The 24,733-nt window shown below is 42.1% G+C and overlaps 1 protein-coding gene across 3 annotated transcripts in view; it reads right to left on the bottom strand.

Moving 5' to 3' along the window:
• The window catches only part of STOX1 (storkhead box 1), a 56,231-nt gene extending 35,625 nt beyond the window's left edge, over positions 1 to 20,606 (bottom strand). For all 3 annotated transcript variants that reach the window (XM_036923986.2, XM_057505929.1, XM_036923988.2), the window contains exon 1: positions 20,183 to 20,606. In XM_036923986.2, coding sequence (XP_036779881.2) covers positions 20,183 to 20,492 — 310 coding nt within the window. In that variant the 5' untranslated portion in view covers positions 20,493 to 20,606. The remainder of the gene's footprint in view (positions 1 to 20,182) is intronic.
• Positions 20,607 to 24,733: the final 4,127 nt, after the last annotated feature.

The following is a 24,733-nucleotide window of genomic DNA, read 5'->3' as shown; positions in this document are numbered from 1 at the left end:
AGCATTTTCTGCATCCTCATCTGCAAAATGTTAGCTAATTTAAAGAGTTCTCTGCATTGTAAAAGCTTAAAGTCTAACTCTCCTTACCAGCACAATTTAGCTGAACTTGCAGGGGCCTCTGAAAGCCCTCTGCTCTATGAAACCTGCGAATTCAAGGGAAGTCAGACTCAACCGATTCTTAAAACCTTCATTGTGTGTGTGTGTTGGGGTGGGCAAGCAATAACATCTTCCGATTAGGGCATTCCACATCCTAATCCCACAATTTTGGAGCAGGGCCCATTAATGGTGACTGTCATTTATAAGGGGAGGACTACAGGATCAGAGCGCTGGGAAAACGCTGACACAGTTCACATGATTCATCTCTTCAACCAGCCCAGACACTGTGGAGTGCTCCTCATGACCCAGCCCTGTCCTCCATCCCCCCCCACACCCATTCCTTACTGAGGGAAGGGTATTTTGTCTTTCTCCTTCCCACCAGCAAAGCAGCTGTGGGACAGTGGCTCTCACTCAGCAAGGAAGGCTTCTGGGCTGCTTGATGAGCTGATCAACTCCCTCCACAGGAAGATGCTCCACAGGAACCCACAGTTTTCCAAGAATGCCTCAAACATCTCCTTGAGAAGTAGTTCAGCTAAAGGGGTTTCCATAGTAGAATTAGCTTGGAGCACTTAAGATTTTTCTCCTGCCTCCTAGATGTAGACAATCAGCATACCAAGGTCTCCCAGTAATGCAATCTGTTTAAACATGGTTTCCAAACTCACTTAGCTTGGAGACTCTTTAATACTTGTTTACATGCCACAGACCAGTGTTTCTACCACATCTATATGCGTTTATACTTTCCCTTTTTTTAATGATCTTTTTAGAAAGATTTTGTTTCTAAGAAAAAAAGATACATGTAATATGCTAACATTTATGTGAGAATGGGGGAGGATATATCTATACATATTGCATGTAGATCTATAAACTGTCTCTGGAAGGATTAGGGAACGGGTCACTGCAGCTCTCTTCAGAGAAGAGAAATGAGTGGCTGGGAGCAAGGGAGAGAGAGCATCTTCATACCCTTTTCTACCCAGTGAATATGTCACCTAAGCAACACATTAAATTAAAATCAGGTTAATAAAACAGGTACTAAAAAAAAGGTAGTACTTAAAAAATATCAAAACATTCACAAGAACATGAGCATGCACACAAACACACATAACACCCCAGCTATAATCAGCACTAGAGAGAACATGAACACCATCAGTACCTGGTGTTTGTACTTTAATCCCACTTGTCTATTTTTGCTTTTGTTGCCTGTGCTTTTGGTGCCATATTCAAGAAATCACTGCCAAGACTTATAAAGTTCTTTTTTTTTTTTAGGAGTTTTACAGTTTCTGGTCTTACATTTAATTTTTTAATCCATTTTGAGTTGATTTCTGCCTATGATGTAAGGAAAAAGGTCCAATTCTATTCTTTTGCATGTGGCTATGCAGTTTTCCCAACACCATGGTATTGAAGAGACTATCCTTTCCCTGTTTTGTATCCTTGGCACCCTTATCAAAAATCAGTTGATCATATATGCATGGGTTTATTTCTGAGCTCTCTATTCTGTTCCACAGGTGTATATGTCTGTCTTTAATACCAGTACCATACTGTTTTAATTATTGTAGCTTTGCAACATATTAAAGTCAGTATGTATGATGCCTCATGCCTTGTTTTTCTTGTTCAGCATTGCTCTGGCTATTCAGGGTCCTCTGTGATCCCATATGAATTTTACAATAGCTTTTTCTGTTTCTGTAAAAAATACCATTGAGTTTTTGGTAGGGATTGCTTTGAATCTGTAGATCACTTTGGGTAGCATGAACATTTAAAAAATATTAAGGTTTCCAATCAATGAACACAGGATAAAATTACCTTAAAATAACCTTAACTAAATTAACATAAGAAAAGCACACAGCTAACATCATAATCAGTGGGGAAGAACTAGAAACTTTCCCTCTAAGATCAGGAATAAGACATGGATGCCCGTTCTTACCACTTCTATTCAGATAGTCCTGGAAGTCCTAGCCAGAGCAATTAGGCAAGAAAAAGAAATTTGAAAGTATCCAAATTAGAAAACAAGAAATAAAATTATTTGCACATGACATGATCATGTATGTAGAAAACCCTAAGAATACCACAAAAAAAAAACTGTTAGAACAAATCAACAAATTCAGTAAAGTTGCAGGATCAACATACAAAAAAATCAGTTTATTTCTATACACTGAAAAGGAGCTATCTGAAAAAGGAAATTAAGAAAGTAATCCCATTTACAATACCATCAAAAAGAGTAAAATCCTTAGGAAAAAATTTAAGGAAGTGAAAGACTTGTACACTGAAAACTAAAAAACAAAGATGAAAGATAAAAAACAATAAATAAATGGGAAGACATCTGGTACTTGTACTTTTCAAAGTGTTCTCATTTGAGCCTGATGCCAACTCTGTGAAGTATAAAGGGCAGGCAGGATGCTCACCAACAGATGAGGCAATGGAGGATCCAAGAGGACTGGATAAGAAGCTGGGTGCTCAGCTGACTAGTCATAGATTAGATTTTGGGTGTCTTACATGGTCTGAGGGCTCTTTCTACAGCCTTACTCAGTGACAGACTATCACTTAATAAGCACCCAAGGGCATAAACTGCAGTAGGTCCACAGGGGTTATATAACCTCTCAAAGGTACTACTCCTGCAGGAAACAACCTTGATGGAAGATAATGCACACATAAGATCAGGAAATATGTACCATGTATCATGTCAAACAGGATTATCTATATAATCACATATACATACGTGCATTCTACTCTTTAGTGGTCTCCGGCTCAAATCCACACCCCTCAGTATAGTGGTCAAAGCCTGTCAAAGGCCAACCTCTCTCCAGGCCCTTCATGCCACTCCCCACCTCCCATTCCATGCTCTGGCTGTGCTAAGCAGCCTGTGGTTGCCCATGTGGTCCATGCCCTGGGACACAAGCTCTCTCCCTCTGCTTAAAACGGGTTTCTCATCAAGCTACTATCTATTCATTCTTCCTGTCTTAGTTTAGGCATCACTTCCTCCAGGAAGTCTTCCCCACAAAAAACACATGAATGCCTGGGACTCTTGGTCACCTGTGCTTCTATTGCTCCCTATGACCATGTATCACTTATTCATTTATTTATTCTGACCCCTAGACTATCAGTTCCTTGAGGTCACAGTATAAGCATTCTGTTCCTCCATGTTGACCAGTACAGGGCCAGGCACTTAAATCCTCACAGCATACCTAACAAATGACTGTGTGAGCAAGGGAAGCCCAGTGTGAGGTGGTTGCTCCAGCAGCTGAGCTACTTTGGATGCTCCACAAAGAAGGAATAGTGCTAGGGAATCAAGATGTTTGGGCATAACTAAGGGGAAAGTGTAACTTCCCTTTTTATGGAAAACATCTTAAGCAACTTCAATGTGAGATTCTGTCTGTTCTTCCCTGGGCCTCCTGTCCCAGGTGACTGGGAGGCTGATCCAGCCACAGGCTAGTGCCAAGCCAGGAGTTGGGAAGCATTGGCCAGTCAACAGAGCCACTGTGAGCAGGCAGCCATTCACAGCTAAAGCCCCAGAGGCCCAAATAAATTAGATGAATGACCTGAAGGCTCTCAGCAATTTAGTAGCAGGGTTAAGTTCCAAACTCAGGCACTGGGATTCCAGTTCAGAGTTCTTTCTACAGCACCCAGCACCCTTTGGGATCTGGGCTAAGGCAAGGACAACAAAGGGCTGTAGACCTGACCAGCACCAAGGAGTCTGGGGATATAACAGGAGGACAGGACAAACGGACAGAGATCTGAAACATAAACATGGGCCAAACTAGCAATCATCAGCACAGGCCCCAGTGGAGATAGGCTTAGAAAAGAGAATCCGGAGACATGTTTTCTACCCACTCCATGCTGGAGTTTGCCATGTGTTTATTGTTTTCCTGACTTTGACTCTAGAGAAGGCACAAGCTGAGTGCTCTCAGACACCTATCTTCAAAACAACTGCAAAATAGCTATTATTTCTGCATTTATACTACGAAGACAACATAGCTGAGAGAGATTAAATAACTAGCTTAAAGTCACATAGCTAATAAATGGTGGGGCAGCAATCTGAACCTGAGTTTTCTCCACTAACCAGAGTTGTTCTGGGTGATCTGGAAACTTTAAAGTGCAGCTTTTAGTTACTCTTCAAGTCTCAGTTTTGCTGCTGCAATTGCAAATAATTTTACATTGGTGTTCTTCAGTATTAATGCACATGAGATTCACAAAGATACCAGAATACCTCATTTTATTGTACATTGCTGATACCATGTTTTTTTACAGATTGAAGATCTGTGGCAACTCTGTGTCAAGCAAGTCTAACAGTACCTTTTTCCCAACAGCATTTGCTCCCTTTGTGTCTCTATCACATTTTGGTAACTTTCACAATATTTCAAACTTTTTCATTATTATATTTGTTGTAGTGATCTGTGATCAGCAATTACAGAAAGTTCAGAGAATGGTTAGCATTTTTTAGCAGTAGAGTACTTTTTATTAAGGTATGCACACTGTTTATTTAGATATAATGCTATTACATACTTAACAGACTACAGTATAGCATGAACATAACTTTTATATGCACTAAGAAACCAAAAGGTTCATTTAACTTGCATTATTGCAATATTCACTTTATTGCAGTGGTCTTGAACCAAACCAGCAATATCCCCAAGGCATTCCTGTACTTAAATAGCTTAGTGCACAGTACAATGAGAGAAGTAAGGTGACCATATTTTATTTAAAACAAATGCCTGGAGTTGACCACCAAACTTTCTGGGACATCATCCCTCAGCCAGCAGCAGAGGTATGAATGGAAGCATTTTATTATTGATTTTGAAAAGCAAATCAGTAATTTGCTTTTCCTTAAAGAGCAACAGACATGTAAGTACACCCAGTGATGGGAGACTCTACTAATGGCAGGCATGGGGGAAATGAAAGAGCACCCATCTCAGGTACTCAGCATAAGGAAGAGTACACAAAAGAGCCTAAGTGACAGCCCAGTTTATTCAGAGGACAGCACCCAGGTCTGGCTGAAGGGAACTGTGATAGTCAGTCTTATATGTGAGCCTGGCTAAGGTACAGCCCCCATTATTCAAATACTAATCCAGGCATTGCTGTGAAATTATTTTACAGACATGATTAAAGTCTATAACCAGTTGGCTTTAAGTAAGGGAGACTATCCTACATAATCTAGGTCTCAGTCAATTGGAAGAAATCCCACCTATGCAAAGCAGCTTTGGCTTTTGCCTGAGAGTCCCAGTCTGCCCTTCATGATGGACAGACCTTTAGATCAGGGACTTGCCTCGCCAGTCCCCACAATCACGAAAAGCCAATTGCTCATAATAAATCTCTTAACGTATATCTCACACTGGTTCTGTTTCTCTAATCAAACCCTGAATGATGCAGGAAGACAGGCAGCTTTTAGAAGGTGAGGACAAAAAGGAGGTTCAGGCTGGAATTGGATTACAGAACCTTGCAGTGCATGTAAAAGGCTCTGGACTTTTCCTGAAAAACTAAGGGGAACAGCAGAAGAGATTTGAGCAGATGAAGAACAGAATTAGATGTACATTTTAGATGTCAAAAATCCATCTGCTTGTAGGATGTAGAATGAACTGGCACATACAGGGCCAGACAGGAGGTGACACCACAAAAAGAGAGGAAGGGGGAGGCATTATTCAGGTAGGAGATGGAGAGATCCAGGGTGGACAAAGGCCTAGCCCTGCTAATGGAGAGCAAGGGGAAGATTTAAGGGACCCTGAGGATGTCAAGCCTTCTGGAATTTGGTGCCCTACTAGTCAGACGCGTGAGGGAGGGGAGTCTGACTTTTAAGTTAACAGCTCGTTTCATTCCACTATATGGCAATGTTACATGGCAGCCACTACAGGTGTCGTCTCTTACCCACCAGTTGCTAAATTGAAACATGGAGCCAGGGCCACTCATTAACTACCCAGATGCTACATACAGATCATCCAGCTTGACGACAACACCATGCCTACATGACACCCTGTTGTGAGCCCGCTGGTTCTTTTAGCCTGAATACAGCTCCCTCTGCACAGAAGGTAAAAGGCAACAACTGCGGAACAAAGCCAGGAAAACATGGCTAAAAAGGTCCTGAGTAGGAAGGAGGGAGGTGAGAACAGGGACACAGTCAGAGCATCTGTTTCTGCCATTTCTTGGGCTTGGACCAAAAGCCTGATAGGAATCTGATGGTCTCCCAGAGATGGTGGGCACAAGGACACCGGCTGGTGAGAAGCAGCCTTCATGGGAGCCCTGGGGGATGGGTGGCAGAGAAATGAAGGCAAGAAACACAAGCAACACAAGCCACATCACAGCCTTGATTCTGTTTCTTGTCTGCAAAATGGGCAGAATAATTCCAGCTCACTGCATAACAAAAGAAAAGGAATAAAGCTAGAAAAGACTGGGGAGATAGAAGATGTGACTGGGAGAAGGAAGAAATGGAACAGAGGCACTTGTTTTAGAGGCACTGTCTAAACAATCTTAACAGCACCATTAGTGCCTCTATGGGCTAGACATTTCTCATCAACAGAGTAACATTTTAAAAGAGGAAAAGACACTTAAAAACATTCCTTAATGGGGTTTTGCTTCCAATAATGGTGGACAAGATCCTATCAGAACAACCCTCTTACAAATAATAACTATAAACTTTGGACAACATATTAAATCCTTTACCTGAAGGTATTAAACAGCAACAAAAACCAGGTAGAAACTGGAGGACAGGTCCTCTTGGAAGGAAACAGCACTGGGTAAGTTTCCCATTTTTTATAGCTCTTCACCTCAGGGCAAACCTCAGTAGAAGCCAGGCCAGGAGTCTAAAACTTTGGTAGAAATCACAGTTCTGCTGGCTTGAAAGAATGTAAGGAGATAGTCTGGAATGGCTACAACAGCAGAAAAGTGATGTTGCAAAAGACTGAGCCACAACGGTGGAATCACGAATTCTGCAAGTAAGCTCCGCCTAAATCTATGGCTGAACTATGAGGTATGCATGCACAGGGCACAGGCAGCCTACCTAGGAGATTTCAGCTGCCATTTACTGCAGGGTAGATTTTTCAGAGTTTGGAGTCCAACCAAATTAATTGCCTAATAAGATAAATTAAAAAATCAATACTCTACAGAGGAACATAACAATCCAGAGTCACTACAACATATCACTCATCATGTCAGAGATATAATCTACTATATAGAAACAGGAAAACGTGACCCATTCAAAACAAAAGATGACACTGATCCTGAGAGGACCATGATGTTAGAATTGCAAGGATTTTAAAGAAGCTGGTATAACTGTGCTGAAAGGTTAAAAAAAAAGAAAATAAAGCTTATAAGGAACAAATTAGAAATCTCATCAGAGAAACAAATTATTAAAAAATAATCAAATGCAATCTATGCAAGAATAAAAATATTTGTCCACACACAGAACACTCAAACAGAGAGATATACCACGTTCATAGACTTCTAAAATATCAATTCTTCCCATATCACGGTTACCAGTCATCTGAGTTTGCCTGGGAGTGAGGGAGTTAATGCAATACTATCATTTCTAACACCAGGGCAGTCTTGGGCAAGCCAGGGTGAGTTTCTCTTCTAACTTCAAGTTAATCTATTATTTCAACACAATCCCAATCAAAATCACAGCTAGATTTTTTTAAAGAAATTGACAAGCTAATTCTAAAATTTCTGTGGAAAAACAAAGAATCTAGAGCAGACAAAACAATTTGAAGAAGAACAAAGTTGGAATTGCAATATATGACTTCAAGTCTTACTATAAAGTACAGTAAGACAGAAAGAATGGCATTGGTGAAAGGACAGACTCAAGACCAATGCAACAGGTCCTCACATATATAGTCAATTGATTTTCAACAAAAGTTGCAAAGGCAATTCAACAAGAAAGGATAGTCTTTTCAACAAATTATCCTTAAGCATTTGGATACCCATATACAAAAATTAAAAAATGAACTTCTACCTACATCTCATACCATCCACAAAAATTAATTTAATTTCAAAATGCATCACAGACCTAAATGTAAAACCATAAAACTATAAGGCTTCTAGAGGAAAACACAGGAGAAGATTTTGGGTTAGGCAAAATTTCTTTCTAGAGCATGCAAAAGTATGATCAATAGGGAGAAAAATGGATAAATCAGACCCAATCAAAATTTAAAATGTCTATCCAAAAGATACCACTGATTAGGCAAGCCACAGGCTAGACCATATTCACAAAGCATATCTCTAACAAAATGATTGGTATTAAGGATACATATAAAGAACTCCTATGGTTCAATAATAAAATTAAAAAGAACCCCCCCCCCAAAAAAGAGCAAAAGATACGGATAGACACTTCACAGAGGAAGTTAATAAGTACGTGAAAAATTGTTATAATTAGTTATCAGGGGACTGCAAATTAGAACCACAAGATACTACCAGAATAACTAAAATCAGAAAGACTGACAAGAAATGTTGACAAAGATGTGAAGCAACCCAGTCAGGTGTCTTATTTTGTTAATAGTTGCATAAAATGGTACAACTACTCTGGAAAAAGTCTTCCTAAAACTAAACGTTACCTACTTGACAAGTCAGCAATTCCTTTCCTAGGTAAGGGCCCGAGAGAAATAAAAGCCTAAAAGAACTTGTATGTTAATATTCATATAAGTTTTATTAATAATAATCATAAATGGGAAGAATCCCAGGTGTTCATGGGGAAATGGATAAACTCTGGTATATTCATAAAATGGAATTTTACTCAGCAATGAAAAGGAGCAAATCAGTAAACTAGTAATACAATAGAGATGAATCTCAGAAACATTAAGCTGAATGCAATAATCCTCACACAAAAGAGCAGTACACACTATATGATTTCATATGCATGCAGATTTTGAACAGGCAAAGTTAATTTATGGTTTAAAATATCAGAATTTTTTTTTTTTTTTTGGTTACTTCTGAGGACAGAGCAGCCTAGGAAGGAGCAAGAGGAAACTTTCTGGCAATGGTCATGTTCTAAATCCTGTTAAGAATGTGGGTTAGATTCATGTATGTATTTGAAAAACGTTACATTTATGATTTGTACATTTACTAAATATAAATTTCACCTTAAAAATTCCATCAGCTACTGAATCATACAAGACGCCCTATTGCCAATTAAGATAGGACTCCAGAAACAAGGCAGAAAAGGAGTTCCCTCTCCTCACCATCTCTACACAGTGCCCAATGCCATTCCCTAAATCATGGGATAAAAGTCAGAATGGAGAAGATGGCGGCGTGAGAAGAGCAGCGGAAATCTCCTCCCAAAACAACATATATCTATGAAAATATAACAAAGACAACCCTTCCTAGAATAAAGACCAGAGGACACAGGACAATATCCAGACCACATCCGCACCTGAGAGAACCCAGCGCCTCGCGAAGGGGGAGAGGAGGGCCACAAACCAACAAGAAAGGAAGTCCTTCCAGCCGTCACTCGTCCCAGCTCTGCAGACTATTCCTATCACCATGAAAAGGCAAAGCTACAGGTAGACAAAGATCACAGAGACAACACCAGAGAAGGAAACAGACCTAACCAGTCTCCCTGAAAAAGAATTCAAAATAAAAATCATAAACATGCTGACAGAGATGCAGAGAAATACGCAAGAGAAATGGGATGAAGTCCGGAAGGAGATCACAGATGCCAGAAAGGAGATCGCAGAAATGAAACAAACTCTGGAAGGGTTTATAAGCAGAATGGATAGAATGCAAGAGGCCATTGATGGAATTGAAATCAGAGAACAGGAACGCATAGAAGCTGACATAGAGAGAGACAAAAGGATCTCCAGGAATGAAACAATATTAAGAGAACTGTGTGACCAATCCAAAAGGAACAATATCCGTATTATAGGGGTCCCAGAAGAAGAAGAGAGAGGAAAAGAGATGGAAAGTATCTTAGAAGAAATAATTGCTGAAAACTTCCCCACACTGGGGGAGGAAGTAATTGAACAGACCACGGAAATACACAGAACCCCCAACAGAAAGGATCCAAGAAGGGCAACACCAAGACACATAATAATTAAAATGGCAAAGATCAAGGACAAGGAAAGAGTGTTAAAGGCAGCTAGAGAGAAAAAGGTCACCTATAAAGGGAAACCCATCAGGCTAACGTCAGATTTCTCAACAGAAACCCTACAGGCCAGAAGAGAATGGCATGATATATTTAATACAATGAAACAGAAGGGCCTTGAACCAAGGATACTGTATCCAGCACGACTATCATTCAAATATGACGGTGGGATTAAACAATTCCCAGACAAACAAAAGCTGAGGGAATTTGCTTTCCACAAACCACCTCTACAGAACATCTTACAGGGACTGCTCTAGATGGGAGCACTCCTAGAAAGAGCACAGCACAAAACACCCAACATATGAAGAATCGAGGAGGAGGAACAAGAAGGGAGAGAAGAAAAGAATCTCCAGACAGTGTATATAACAGCTCAATAAGCGAGCTAAGTTAGGCAGTAAGATACTAAAGAGGCTAACCTTGAACCTTTGGTAACCACGAAGTTAAAGCCTGCAATGGCAATAAGTACGTATCTTTCAATAGTCACCCTAAATGTTAATGGGTTGAATGCACCAATCAAAAGACACAGAGTAACAGAATGGATAAAAAAGCAAGACCCATCTATATGCTGCTTACAAGAAACTCACCTCAAACCCAAAGACATGTACAGACTAAAAGTCAAGGGATGGAAAAACATATTTCAAGCAAACAACAGTGAGAAGAAAGCAGGGGTTGCACTACTAATATCAGACAAAATAGACTTCAAAACAAAGAAAGTAACAAGAGATAAAGAAGGACACTACATAATGATAAAGGGCTCAGTCAAACAAGAGGATATAACCATTCTAAATATATATGCACCCAACACAGGAGCACCAGCATATGTGAAACAAATACTAACAGAACTAAAGGGGGATATAGACTGCAATGCATTCATTCTAGGAGACTTCAACACACCACTCACCCCAAAGGATAGATCCACTGGGCAGAAAATAAGTAAGGACACGGAAGCACTGAACAACACAGTAGAGCAGATGGACCTAATAGACAGCTATAGAACTCTACATCCAAAAGCAGCGGGATATACATTCTTCTCAAGTGCACATGGAACATTCTCCAGAATAGACCACATACTAGACCACAAAAAGAGCCTCAGAAAATTCGAAAAGACTGAAATCCTACCAACCAACTTTTCAGACCACAAAGGCATAAAACTAGAAATAAACTGTACAAAGAAAGCAAAGAGGCTCACAAACACATGGAGGCTTAACAACACGCTCCTAAATAATCAATGGATCAATGACCAAATCAAAATGGAGATCCAGCAATATATGGAAACAAATGACAACAACAACACTAAGCCCCAACTTCTGTGGGACACAGCAAAAGCAGTCTTAAGAGGAAAGTATATAGCAATCCAAGCATATTTAAAAAAGGAAGAGCAATCCCAAATGAATGGTCTAATGTCACAATTATCGAAATTGGAAAAAGAAGAACAGATGAGGCCTAAGGTCAGCAGAAGGAGGGACATAATAAAGATCAGAGAAGAAATAAATAAAATTGAGAAGAATAAAACAATAGCAAAAATCAATGAAACCAAGAGCTGGTTCTTCGAGAAAATAAACAAAATAGATAAGCCTCTAGCCAGACTTATTAAGAAGAAAAGAGAGTCAACACAAATCAACAGTATCAGAAACGAGAAAGGAAAAATCACGACGGACCCCACGGAAATGCAAAGAATTATTGGAGAATACTATGAAAACCTATATGCTAACAAGCTGGGAAACCTAGGAGAAATGGACAACTTCCTAGAAAAATATAACCTTCCAAGATTGACCCAGGAAGAAACAGAAAATCTAAACAGACCAATTACCAGCAATGAAATTGAAGCGGTAATCAAAAAACTACCAAAGAACAAAACCCCCGGGCCAGATGGATTTACCTCGGAATTTTATCAGACATACAGGGAAGACATAATACCCATTCTCCTTAAAGTTTTCCAAAAAATAGAGGAGGAGGGGATACTCCCAAACTCATTCTATGAAGCTAACATCACCCTAATACCAAAACCAGGCAAAGACCCCACCAAAAAAGAAAACTACAGACCAATATCCCTGATGAATGTAGATGCAAAAATACTCAACAAAATATTAGCAAACCGAATTCAAAAATACATCAAAAGGATCATTCACCATGACCAAGTGGGATTCATCCCAGGGATGCAAGGATGGTACAACATTCGAAAGTCCATCAACATCATCCACCACATCAACAAAAAGAAAGACAAAAACCACATGATCATCTCCATAGATGCTGAAAAAGCATTTGACAAAGTTCAACATCCATTCATGTTAAAAACTCTCAGCAAAATGGGAATAGAGGGCAAGTACCTCAACATAATAAAGGCCATCTATGATAAACCCACAGCCAACATTATATTGAACAGCGAGAAGCTGAAAGCATTTCCTCTGAGATTGGGAACTAGACAGGGATGCCCACTCTCTCCACTGTTATTTAGCATAGTACTGGAGGTCCTAGCCACGGCAATCAGACAAAATAAAGAAATACAAGGAATCCAGATTGGTAAAGAAGAAGTTAAACTGTCACTATTTGCAGATGACATGATACTGTACATAAAAAACCCTAAAGACTCCACCCCAAAACTACTAGAACTGATATCGGAATACAGCAAAGTTGCAGGATACAAAATCAACACACAGAAATCTGTGGCTTTCCTATATACTAACAATGAACCAACAGAAAGAGAAATCAGGAAAACAACTCCATTCACAATTGCATCAAAAAAAATAAAATACCTAGGAATAAACCTAACCAAAGAAGTGAAAGACTTATACTCTGAAAACTACAAGTCACTCTTAAGAGAAATTAAAGGGGACACTAACAGATGGAAACTCATCCCATGCTCGTGGCTAGGAAGAATTAACATCGTTAAAATGGCCATCCTGCCCAAAGCAATATACAGATTTGATGCAATCCCTATGAAACTACCAGCAACATTCTTCAATGAACTGGAACAAATAATTCAAAAATTCATATGGAAACACCAAAGACCCCGAATAGACAAAGCAATCCTGAGAAAGAAGAATAAAGTAGGGGGGATCTCACTCCCCAACTTCAAGCTCTACTATAAAGCCATAGTAATCAAGACAATTTGGTACTGGCACAAGAGCAGAGCCACAGACCAATGGAACACACTAGACAATCCAGACATTAACCCAGACATATATGGTCAATTAATATTTGATAAAGGAGCCATGGACATACAATGGCGAAATGACAGTCTCTTCAACAGGTGGTGCTGGCAAAACTGGACAGCTACATGTAGGAGATGAAACTGGACCATTGTCTAACCCCATATACAAAAGTAAACTCAAAATGGATCAAAGACCTGAATGTAAGCCATGAAACCATTAAACTCTTGGAAGAAAACATAGGCAAAAACCTCTTAGACATAAACATGAGTGACCTCTTCTTGAACATATCTCCCCGGGCAAGGAAAACAACAGCAAAAATGAGTAAGTGGGACTATATTAAGCTGAAAAGCTTCTGTACAGCAAAAGACACCATCACTAGAACAAAAAGGATCCCTACAGTATGGGAGAATATATTTGAAAATGACACATCCGATAAAGGCTTGACATCCAGAATATATAAGGAGCTCACACGCCTCAACAAACAAAAAACAAATAACCCAATTAAAAAATGGGCAGAGGAACTGAACAGACAGTTCTCCAAAAAAGAAATACAGATGGCCAACAGACACATGAAAAGATGCTCCACATCACTAATTATCAGAGAAATGCAAATTAAAACTACAATGAGGTATCACCTCACACCAGTAAGGATGGCTGCCATCCAAAAGACAAACAACAACAAATGTTGGCGAGGCTGTGGAGAAAGGGGAACCCTCCTACACTGCTGGTGGGAATGTAAACTAGTTCAACCATTGTGGAAAGCAGTATGGAGGTATATCAAAATGCTCAAAACAGACTTACCATTTGACCCAGGAATTGCACTCCTAGGAATTACCCTAAGAACGCAGCAATCAAGTTTGAGAAAGACAGATGCACCCCTATGTTTATTGCAGCACTATTTACAATAGCCAAGAATTGGAAGCAACCTAAATGTCCATCAATAGATGAATGGATAAAGAAGAGGTGGTACATATACACAATGGAATACTACTCAGCCATAAGAAAAGGGCAAATCCAATCATTTGCAGCAACATGGATGGAGCTGGAGGGTATTATGCTCAGTGAAACAAGCCAAGCGGAGAAAGAGAAATACCAAATGATTTCACTTATCTGTGGAATATAAGAACAAAGGAAAAACTGAAGGAACAAAACAGCAGCAGAATCACAGAAATCAAGAATGGACTAACAGGTACCAAAGGGAAAGGGACTGGGGAGGATGGGTGGGTAGGGAGGGATAAGGGAGGGGAGAAGTAGGGGGGTATTAAGATTAGCATGCATGGGGGGGTAGGAGAAAAGGGAGGGCTGTACAACACAGAGAAGGCAAGTAGTGATTCTACAACATTTTGCTATGCTGATGGACAGTGACTGTAAAGGGGTTTATAGGGGAGACCTGGTATAGGGGAGAGCCTAGTAAACATAATATTCGTCATGTAAGTGTAGATTAGTGATACCAAAAACAAAGCAAAAAAAAAAAAAAAGGGCAGTTCCTGTGTGGTAACCTCCAACGAGTTCTACACAAGGGTATAAAGGGCATATAAAAGTGTAGGCAAAGGGTCTGTTTGTGTTTATACAGAGGATCAAAGCCTAATTGGGCTACCCCGAAAATGAACTAAGATACGATATGAAAAAGAACTTCCAACATCTGCACTCTCTGGAAGACTCATGCCAGAAGATGATCATCAAAAAACCCCAACAAAGATCCACACACTGCTACAGCTGTAGATGCACTCATCCCACCAGTTCCTGGACTTGCCATGGGAATGAAGAAGGAGATATCTAAGCTGGCCTGTGCATACAGTAAAACAACAAATTTGACTGGATCTATTCTGTTGGAACTCAACCAAGAATTTGGAGAAGTGCAAATTGTAGCGCTCCAAACTCTTACAACTACAGACTATTTACTGTTAAAAGAACATATGGCATGTGAACAGTCCCCAGGAATGGGTTGTTTTAATTTGTCTGATTTCTCTCAGACTGTTCAAGTTCAGTTGGACAATATCCACCATGTCATAGATAAGTTTTCACAAATGCCTAAGGTGCCTTAATGGTTTTCTTGGTTTCACTGGAGATGGCTGGTAATTACAGATATGCTTTGGTTATGTAACTATACTCCTATTATGTTAATGTGTGTGCGCAATTTAAGTAGTAGCTTAAAACCTATATATGCTGAAGTTACTCTACAAGAAGATATGTCAAAGAAATAATCAATCTTCCCATGTTTTCTTCCGTCTGCTACTTCTATAGCTTTTCTTCTTCCTTCCTAATTACAACCCTTAAATAGAATTCGTGCCTCATATCAAATTTACCGAGTATCATAACTCCTCCAAGTGGTAAAGATACCTCAAGACAAATGCTGGGCATAGAAGCCACAGGGCATAAATATGCAAAGAAGTAAAAAGCTAACCTTTTCAAACAATAAGGCTTCCCTCTCACTTACCAACTTCACATTTCCCTGTATGGCCCCGGAAGATGACTGGTTAGCCAGAGACGGGTAAGATTCCTCAAGGGAGGAACAACCTAAGACAGGCACAGTCGCAGGGGGGTCATCAGGTGAGAAATTGGGGATCAACAGAGGTGAGGCTTAGAACCTCACCCCCCCTGTTCTGAGAGAAATCTTCTGCATACGTGGATGTTTTATGGCCCTTGTCTAGCTTGGATTAACACATAGTCTACAGGCACACACCTGATCATCTACATGTGCTCTCTTACAACACTAAACTCTGTTTTCTACCTTTATCTCCTATCTACCTACCACTTCAGCATTTTATTAAAAATAATAATAATAAAGAGAGAAATGTGGTATCCACATATAAATCAAGTATAAAAACCAAATGAGTATTCATATTTGAACTGACTGTTTAGAGTTCATAATGCATGAGCAAAACCGAAAGTTTCTGTGATGACTGCCCTTGTACTGTTCACTATGTAACTTATTCATTATGTAAGAATTTGTTCTCCATGTAAGAACTTGTTTGTTATGCCTCAGAAGATTGGAGACTGACGAAAATTAGGCTTGGGGTGGATTAATGATTGTGCATTGAGCATTGACTCCCCTATACAGAATTTTATTGTCGTTAACAACCATTTGATCAATAAATATGAGAGATGCCCTCACAAAGAAAAAAAAAAAAAAAGGACAGACTTCCAATGGTAAAATAAATAAGTAACCGGGATGTAATGTATAGCATAAGGAATATAGTCAAGATATTGTAACAGCTTGGTAGGGTGATAGCTGGAACCTAGAATTATGTATATAAATGTTCTACCACTGTGTTGTACACTTGAAACTAATGTAATGTAATACTGTGCGTCAACTACCCTTCAATAAAAAATAATTATTTAAAAAAAAAAAAAAAGTCAGAATGACATCTCAGATGTTGCCCACTCTTGTACCATCAGGCACCAGGTACCCCTGAGCTGTTCCTCTTCTCCCAAAGCAAATTCCAGAATAGATTCTGAAATCAGTTAGTTACACCTAGCATAAATTAGTGACGAGCCTCTACCCTCTTGGGGCCATTGCAAATTTGCCCTGATACATCTCTGTGCTCACAGATGTTTTAGGGAGCAGGCAGGAGGCACATGAGTAGAGGCAGGAAGGTCCTCTCATCACCCTGCCTTCACCAGCTGGACCTGCCTGATCTTCAGTACCCCTGAAAGCCCCAGAAAGCATGCACCAGGGAACTCTTGCCCAACTAATCTGAGGTAGAACCTGTAGTGCCCACACATGTCACCAAGAGATGGAGAAGAGTATGAACAAGCCAGCTTCCAGAGCACAGCCACCCTCTCAGCTATCCCCTCTTGAACTAAATATGCAGGTAACAGGTTGACTGCACATTTTCCTTGAGCACACACAACTCTGAATGAAAGATGCATTAAAACACAGAAACACCTAGAACAGTGCCTAACACGTGAATGAATTAACAAATATTTCAAAAGAGCCAGGCATTTTTATTCCATGAGAAAAGATGGAAGGCCAAATGGGGGGAGAGGTGGGGAACGTGAAAAAGTAGAGCTACCTCAGCTATAAATTTCAAAAGGGAACAAACTTGTTTGGCCAAGTGGCTTTCCCTCACTCACCCCAGGAAGCCATCATCAAACTTTCACCTCCCTAGTAGGTGTAGTCCCAGAGTAACAACTCATTCACCCAAACAAATACAGGTGTCCTCAACCCCTACCACCTGCTGTGGCTCAGTTTGGTAAGCAGATGTCTCCCTCCAGCTTCCAGAGCGCATCCCTTAGATTTGTTAATGTCATTTGCTAATTAAAAGTGAAAGAAAACACTTAAAGAGAGGAGCATAAAGGAAGAGTTAGCTCCCAGTTATCATGCCAAAGACCTCAAGTCCCTCTTTTTAGAGAAATGTTTCAGCCTGGGAACTAGTTTTTCTCATCAAAGCGAAGCTAAAATAGAGCAAGTGAAGAAGGAATGAAAAAGACACAAAACATGGAACAGAAATGCAGGTCCTAAACTAGGGTCTGCATGTGGGGCTCAGGTCACAACCTACTCACATCTTGTGAGGCCCCATGAGCCCCAGGTCCAGAAGCCCAGAAGGACTCATGGGAGTGCAGTGGGTTAATAAAACTGACGTCCATCCCTCCTTCACTCCCTGCATTTTGTCTGAACTTGTCAGTATCATTCCCAATGCCCAGATGTTTCATTTAGGAGTAAATGAGTCTTTAAAAAAAAACCAACAGCAAAGAGACCAAATTCACCTGACCATATTGATCCTTTGTGTCTCTTTCAAGTATTTTGCTCTTTCCCACAAAGTCACAGTAAGAATGGAGTAGTTTCTCACAGTGCATAGCTGCTCTTCCCTTGACATACTGGAAGCACATTTTTAACTTCTGGAAGCCAATTCTGCCAGATTTGGGGAACCACACAGACTGAAACTTACAATTCCTTTGGGAAAGGGAAGCTCCTCCTGCCTTCACCACTTTCTGGGACTGTGAGGTAGCCCAAGAGCTGCCTTGATGCCTCTTTTCCTTTGATCTGAGCCAAGGATCCCAAGTTACACAAGTAACTAGCAACTCTATTCAAAAGAAATGCCCCTCCCCATGTCATCCGTTGACCTGCATCAAATAAGACATTTTCCCATAGTGCTTCTCAAAACATCCTATTAGGTGGTTTCCTATAAACCCCAACTAAATGTCCAAATTCTTATCTGGACTCTGTTAAAAACCTCAAAATCATTCCTGCCAACAAACCCAAATCACGGATGATGACCCAGTGGAAAGCCCACTATATTACTGCATACTCCACAGAACAGTTCCCAACGCATCCTAAGTTGTGCAATGAGGCACCATTACCTAGTGGGAGAACACCTGATGATGTGTTCACTGTGACCACTCAGTTTTCAAATGGCAGCAAACAGGGCCAGCCCAGGAGCCAGCACTTGCCACTGCTCACTGGGCCCCCAGACAGCTGCCTCTGGCTTAGCACAAGCCCTATCTATTTTACCCACAGCTTTAGACCCCAAGTCCCCCTCTGCAAATATACTCTATGCTAAGCCTTTGAAAGTGGGTGGGAGAACCAGAGAATGCAACCACTAATTCAAAACAGAAAAACTGAGGACACAGACCTGAAAAGAGTTTTTCATCCAGACTGTCTGAAAGACCCCTTCCTTCCCCAGTGGGAATTTTGGCTTGGCTACTTGGCTCACTGCTTTCAGAGCGAGAAACCTATTTCCTTCACTCACTGCTGCAATAAAAGGGCATTAAACGTGTGTGGCTTTCCATATGAGTTCTTTTGTGCTCTTAAGGGAAGATAAAGTGGGGGTGGGGGTGGGGGTAAGTACCTGGCAGAATGAATGGAGGTGAAAAGCCAAGGTTTAACCTCACTGGCCTGGACTCTGGAGACATCATCTCTGGGCAGACTGTACACATCAAAGACCTCTTGCTACCCTGTTCCCTGCTCCTTGGGGACTAAAGCAAATGCTGCTGCTCCTCAGATGGAGGAGGAGGAGGAGGACTTCTGAACCGAGACAGAGAGGGGTTCCTTAGCAGGAGGGCTGGAACTGGTGGCGCGTCAACAGCAACCATACCATCAAATGGTCGTCACAACCCCACCTAAGCGCAGACAGGCAGAACCAGGCTGTTACAAGGAGCTGACATGGCCACCTGGGTTCAGTGCCGGGTGGCAGAGACCACTCAGCGGTGCAGTGCTTTAGTTTCTCAAACGAGAAGCTGCTTTACACTGGCAAAAAGCTGCTTTCTGTCTTCTAACAACGGGCTATCTGAAGACGAGAAATGAGGAATTCTATTTAGCTAATAGGATGGGATGTGTCCACAGCGCCATTTGTCGTTTCTTTTTCCCAAGCAGTTAACGACCCCAAACCTTCCGCTAGGCTCTGTTCCAAGACCACTGCACCACCCGGTACAGCAGGACATGAAAACCACAGGCTGTTGTCTGCTTGAAGTCTGTAATTTAAAAGAAAAAAGCAGCAGCCAGCTCAGCATCTGTAGCTTCTGGCTAGCCCCTGGGGAACCCTCCGTAGGCGTACCAAGCAGACCAGACAGAGGCCCCTGCCCCCTGACCACAGTTCTGGCGCCCTGGGCTCCCCTGAGCATCACTATCTTAGGTAGAAAGTTCCTTCGGCCAGGAACCTGTGCGCTCCACTAGCTAAAAATGCTGAGGAATGGGGAAATGGTGGCGGTGGCGGTGGCAGGGGCCAGGCATACCTTGAGGGCCTGATCTTCAGTGTCCTAGCAGGGGAAAGTCTTGGGACGACAGCCCTCCTCCAGCCACACGGCCGGGCCTCCCGTCCCCTCATCCTACCCCCGCCCCACCTCCCGCTCCTGCCCCCTCAAAGCTGAGCGGAGGCTGCACGCGGCCCAGCGGCCAGGTCTCGGAGCCCTCGGGTCGCGCCGGGCGCCCCGCACTCACCCACGGCCCTGATGCGGAAGCCGCGCGGCGGGCGCAGAGCCCGACGGCACCAGGCGTCCCGCAGCACCTGCAGGCTGGCCGGAGGCGCATGGACCAGCAGCACTCCGCGCCGCAGCCAGCCCTGGAAGGTCAGTCGCGAGGCGGCGCGCGCCAGCCGCGAGTTCCAGAAGCAACGCGCGTTGGCGCGGCAGAAGGCGCGGAAGACCGCGCGCCCGCCAGCCTCCTCCGCGCCCCCCGCCGTCTCCTGTCCCTCCAGCCTGCAGAGCACCAGCGCCAGCGAGCCCGGCGCTAGCTGCACGGGCCGGGTCATGCTACGCGGGCGGCCTAGGTCCGCCGCCAAGCGCCTCGTCGGGCGCGGCAGCTCCACAGCACAGACGGCAGAGGCGCCGCACGCCCGGCGGGACCGACCAGCTCACTGCGCGCGGCGCCGGCTGCCCGGGGAACGGGCCCCAGGGGGCGGGGTCGACAGTGCTCGGCGGGCCGGGGAGGGGCGAGACGCGCAGCAGCCGCCAGGCGTCCAATAGGGGTTTCCAAGGGCTGAGTTTCCAGGGCGCGCTCCACACCCCAGCCCGGCTGTGCCTTCCCCGCCCCGCCCTGCCTTCCAGCCCCAGCCCCCGGGCGGCCCCGTATTCCCCTTCCCCTACGGCCGGGCGCTGGGGCTTTTCAAAGTCTCAGGGGAGCCCCGCAGCCCGCCGAGAGCTGAACTGGAGAGCCGGCGGGCCCCGGAGCCGGGAGGGCCAGGGTGCTCGTCGTCGCCTTGGCTTTGGAGTCGCTCCCTGTGACAAAAGACACCAGGGACAGCCTAGGGGCTGTCGTGGACCTTGCTCGGGCTGGGAGTGAGGAGAGCCGAGTTTGGGTCTCGCTCTGCTCAGCTATTTACCCAAGTTACGCCCCGCTCTCTGAGCTTCCGTTTACCGGAGAGTAAAGTGAGGCGTTGGGACTCAGTTCTAAGGACCTTTTCATCCATGAATTTCTGAGGTTCTAGGATCTGGTCCCCTCCCTGAGATATCCCGTACACTTAAGGGGTAAAGGAAATAAAGCTCCAGAAGTGCCATCCCGATTGGCGACGCACAGTGGTGAAATCCGTGAGATTCGGCCCTGGGTTGGATCTGGGGATTCCGAAAAGACACCACCTTGCCCCAGGAGTGAAGAGAGTAGAGCCTGTAATCCCCCACGTGCCTCTGAGCAATAAGGGACAATTCAGATGCTGAGAGAGGGAGGAGCCTGGAGCTCTGATTGGGCCACTGGGTGAGGAATCCTCGAAGAAAGGGGCTGGGGATGGGCGCCTGTGCGTGGTAAAACCCTGGGGTCATTCCCACTCCCCAGCTCATCAATCATCAATAGCAACTATAATTTGAGATAATCTACTAGCCCTAGCAAATCATTATCACAATAAATGATAGATGATGTTATAACACAGCTAACGTTTATTGAACACTTTATGCTGGGGGCAATAACTTCACAACTCTGTTGATGAGGACTGAGTGTTCTACAGATGGAGGAAACTGCAGCTGGGTTGGATTAAAAAATGTTTCCCAGTCACAAACGGGGTCAAACAACCACCAAGCTAAGTTCCCTATGAAATATAAGTCTGAGGCAGTTCTCAATCAAATAAGCATGCAAACCTGAGTGACCGTCTCACATCTGAATTCTGATTCTGGGATGGATGGCAATAAATACAGCAGAGAGCCCAAATGAACTAAACTTCTATGTCTGTATAATCTCCACAGGGGAAGTTCTGTGCTCTGGCACTCATGTTTAGGGGTCAAGAATAACTTTGCCGTGTTCCCCATCCTGGAGAACTATGACTTTAATATCCATATCTCTAGCATCTAGTACAGTGTCTTTTCCATCATAATAAGGATGATGATGATTCCCACTTTCTCTCAATTCACTCTGTGCCTAGAACTGTACTAAAGGTTTCACATGTGTGATCTAATTTTATCCTTGAAATTAGTTCTCTAAAAACTGTAATATTATTAAGCTCCATCTTGCACAAGAAAAACAAAAGCTTAGAAAGTTCAGGCAGCGCTTGCCCATGAGATCCCAGGGTCTCTTTGCCCATACACCTGGCGAGATAGGAGGCCGGATGACCATCACCCTGACTTACTGGACCTGTGGCCTGGCACGAAAGTCCTGAGCTTGATTCTCTCTCCCAAGAATTTGAACTGGAAGTACACAATCAGGCCTTTCCTAGCAGAAACCCAACTGTAAGTATTCTGTGAGATAGACACGGCTCTGAGATTTCATGGCCTGAAATTATGAAGTAGAATTCTCTTAAACTACAGGGACTTTGATTTGGATTGTGTGAAATTTCCCTTATCATTTTACTTATGCTAGTACAATTAACAAAAGATGAGGAAAAGAATGTGAGAAAAAAATTAAACTACAGCCAAATACCAGTCCACTTGTTTTCCCAAAGAATCAGCTACCCCCAAATATTCCTGAACTCCTAAAAATGGAACATGTCTTAAAAGTTAAATGGAAAACTGTAGGCTTCCAACCTGTATAGTCTGTATTATATGGCAAAACTAGAAAAACAGTAACTTCTCAAAGGCCTTCCATCTTTGTGGTCTCTGCAGATAAGGCACGAAAACATTTAGAAACAAATTTGGTATTCTCCACTTAAAGAGGCACAGAGTGGTCAAACTAAAAACTAAATTAAAAAGTCTCAAGACAGAGGGATTTTTAAAAAATTTTATACTTCCAGTGGCCTCTGCCTGAGAAAGGACAAAGTAATTCTAACACTATATACAAATCTAAATAGCATGCTATGCAATCATTAAAAAAATTGAGATAAAAATTTATGTATTGATACAATATCCCTGATAAATATATACACATTTACTTTTTTTATTTTTTTGAGCATCTATTTTATTATTTTTTTAAGGTACTATTGATATACACTCTTAAGGTTTCACATGAAAAACAATGTGGCTACTACATTCACCCCTGTTATCGTGTTCCCATTGCAGTCACTGCCCATCAGTGCAGTAAGATGCCACAGTCACTATTTGCCTTCTCTGTGCAGCACTGTCTTCCCCATGACCACCCCATACCATGTGTACTAAACATAATACCCCTCAATCCCCTTCTCCCTCCCTCTCCACCTGCCCTCCCACAACCCTCCCCTTTGGTAGCTGCTTGTCCCTTCTTGGAATCTGTGAGTCTGCTGCTGTTTTGTTCCTTCAGTTTTGCTTCGTTGTTATACTCCATAAATGAGGGAAATCATTTGGCACTTGTCTTTCTCTGCCTGGCTTATTTTACTGAGCATAATATGCTCCAGGTCTAACCACACATATGTATTTTTAAATTAGTTTATTTTTAATTGAAGTATAGTTGACATACAATATTATATTAGTCTCATTTGTACAACATAGTGATTCAACATTTATATACATTAGGAAATGTTTACTGTGGTAAGTGTAGATACCATCTGTCGCCATACAAAGTTATTATAATATCATTGACTATATTCCCTATATTGTACATTACATTCCCAAGTCTTATTTATTTTATAACTGGAAGATTGCACCTCAATCCCATTCACCTATTTTACCCAGCCCTCCACACCCTCCCCTCTGGCAACCACCAGTTTATTCTCTGTGCTAATAAGTTTATTTCTGTTTTGTTTCTTAGATGCCACATATAGGTGAAATAAGATGGTGTTTGTCTTTCTCTGACTTATTTCACTTAGCATAATGTCCTCTAGATCCATCCATGTTGTCACAAATGACAAGATTTCATTCTTCTTACAGCTAATATGTCCATTTATCTATTGATGGACACTTAGGTTGCATCCTTATCTTGGCTATTGTCAACAATGCTGCAATAAACATAGCAGTGCATATATCTTTTCAAGTTAATGTTTTCACTTTCTTTGTGTAAATACCCAGAAATGGAATTATTGGATTGTATGATGTTTCTATTTTTAATTTTTTGAGGAACCTCCATGTTGTTTTCCATGGTGGCTGACTAATTTACATTCCCTCCAGTATGGCACATGGGTTCCCTTTTCTCCACATCTTTGCCAACACTTGTTACTTTTTGTCTTTTTGATACTAGCCTTTCTGACTGGTGTGAGGTGGTATCTCATTATTGTATTGATTTACATTCCCTGATTAGTGATACTGACCATCTTTTCAAATGTCTGTTGGCCAACTGTCTGTCTTCTTTGGAAAAAATGTCTATTCAGGTCCTCTGTCCATTTTTTAAATTGCATTTCTTTCTTTTTTTTGGTCTTGAGCTATCTCAGTTCTTTATATATTTTGGATATTAACCTCTTACCAGAATATCCTAGATACATTATAAGTAAAAAAGAAAGATTAATAAAAGAGTAGGTCTAATAGACCAACTACTTATGTTATAAAAAGAAAAGAAATGGGCACATGTGTAGATGTGTGACTGGAAAAATCTCTGGAAGGGTACATAAGAAGCTAGTGGTTACCTCTAGAGAGAGGAACAGGAGACAGGGTAAAAGTGAGGCTTATATTTCACTGTGTATTATCACATGCCAACACTTCTCTTTCTAAAAATATTCTCAAAACTTAT

Source organism: Manis pentadactyla, chromosome 8, assembly GCF_030020395.1.
Source record: "Manis pentadactyla isolate mManPen7 chromosome 8, mManPen7.hap1, whole genome shotgun sequence".
NCBI lineage: Eukaryota > Metazoa > Chordata > Mammalia > Pholidota > Manidae > Manis > Manis pentadactyla.
The sequence above is the reverse complement of the archived record's forward strand: the minus strand, read 5'-3'. Positions and strand labels throughout refer to the sequence as shown.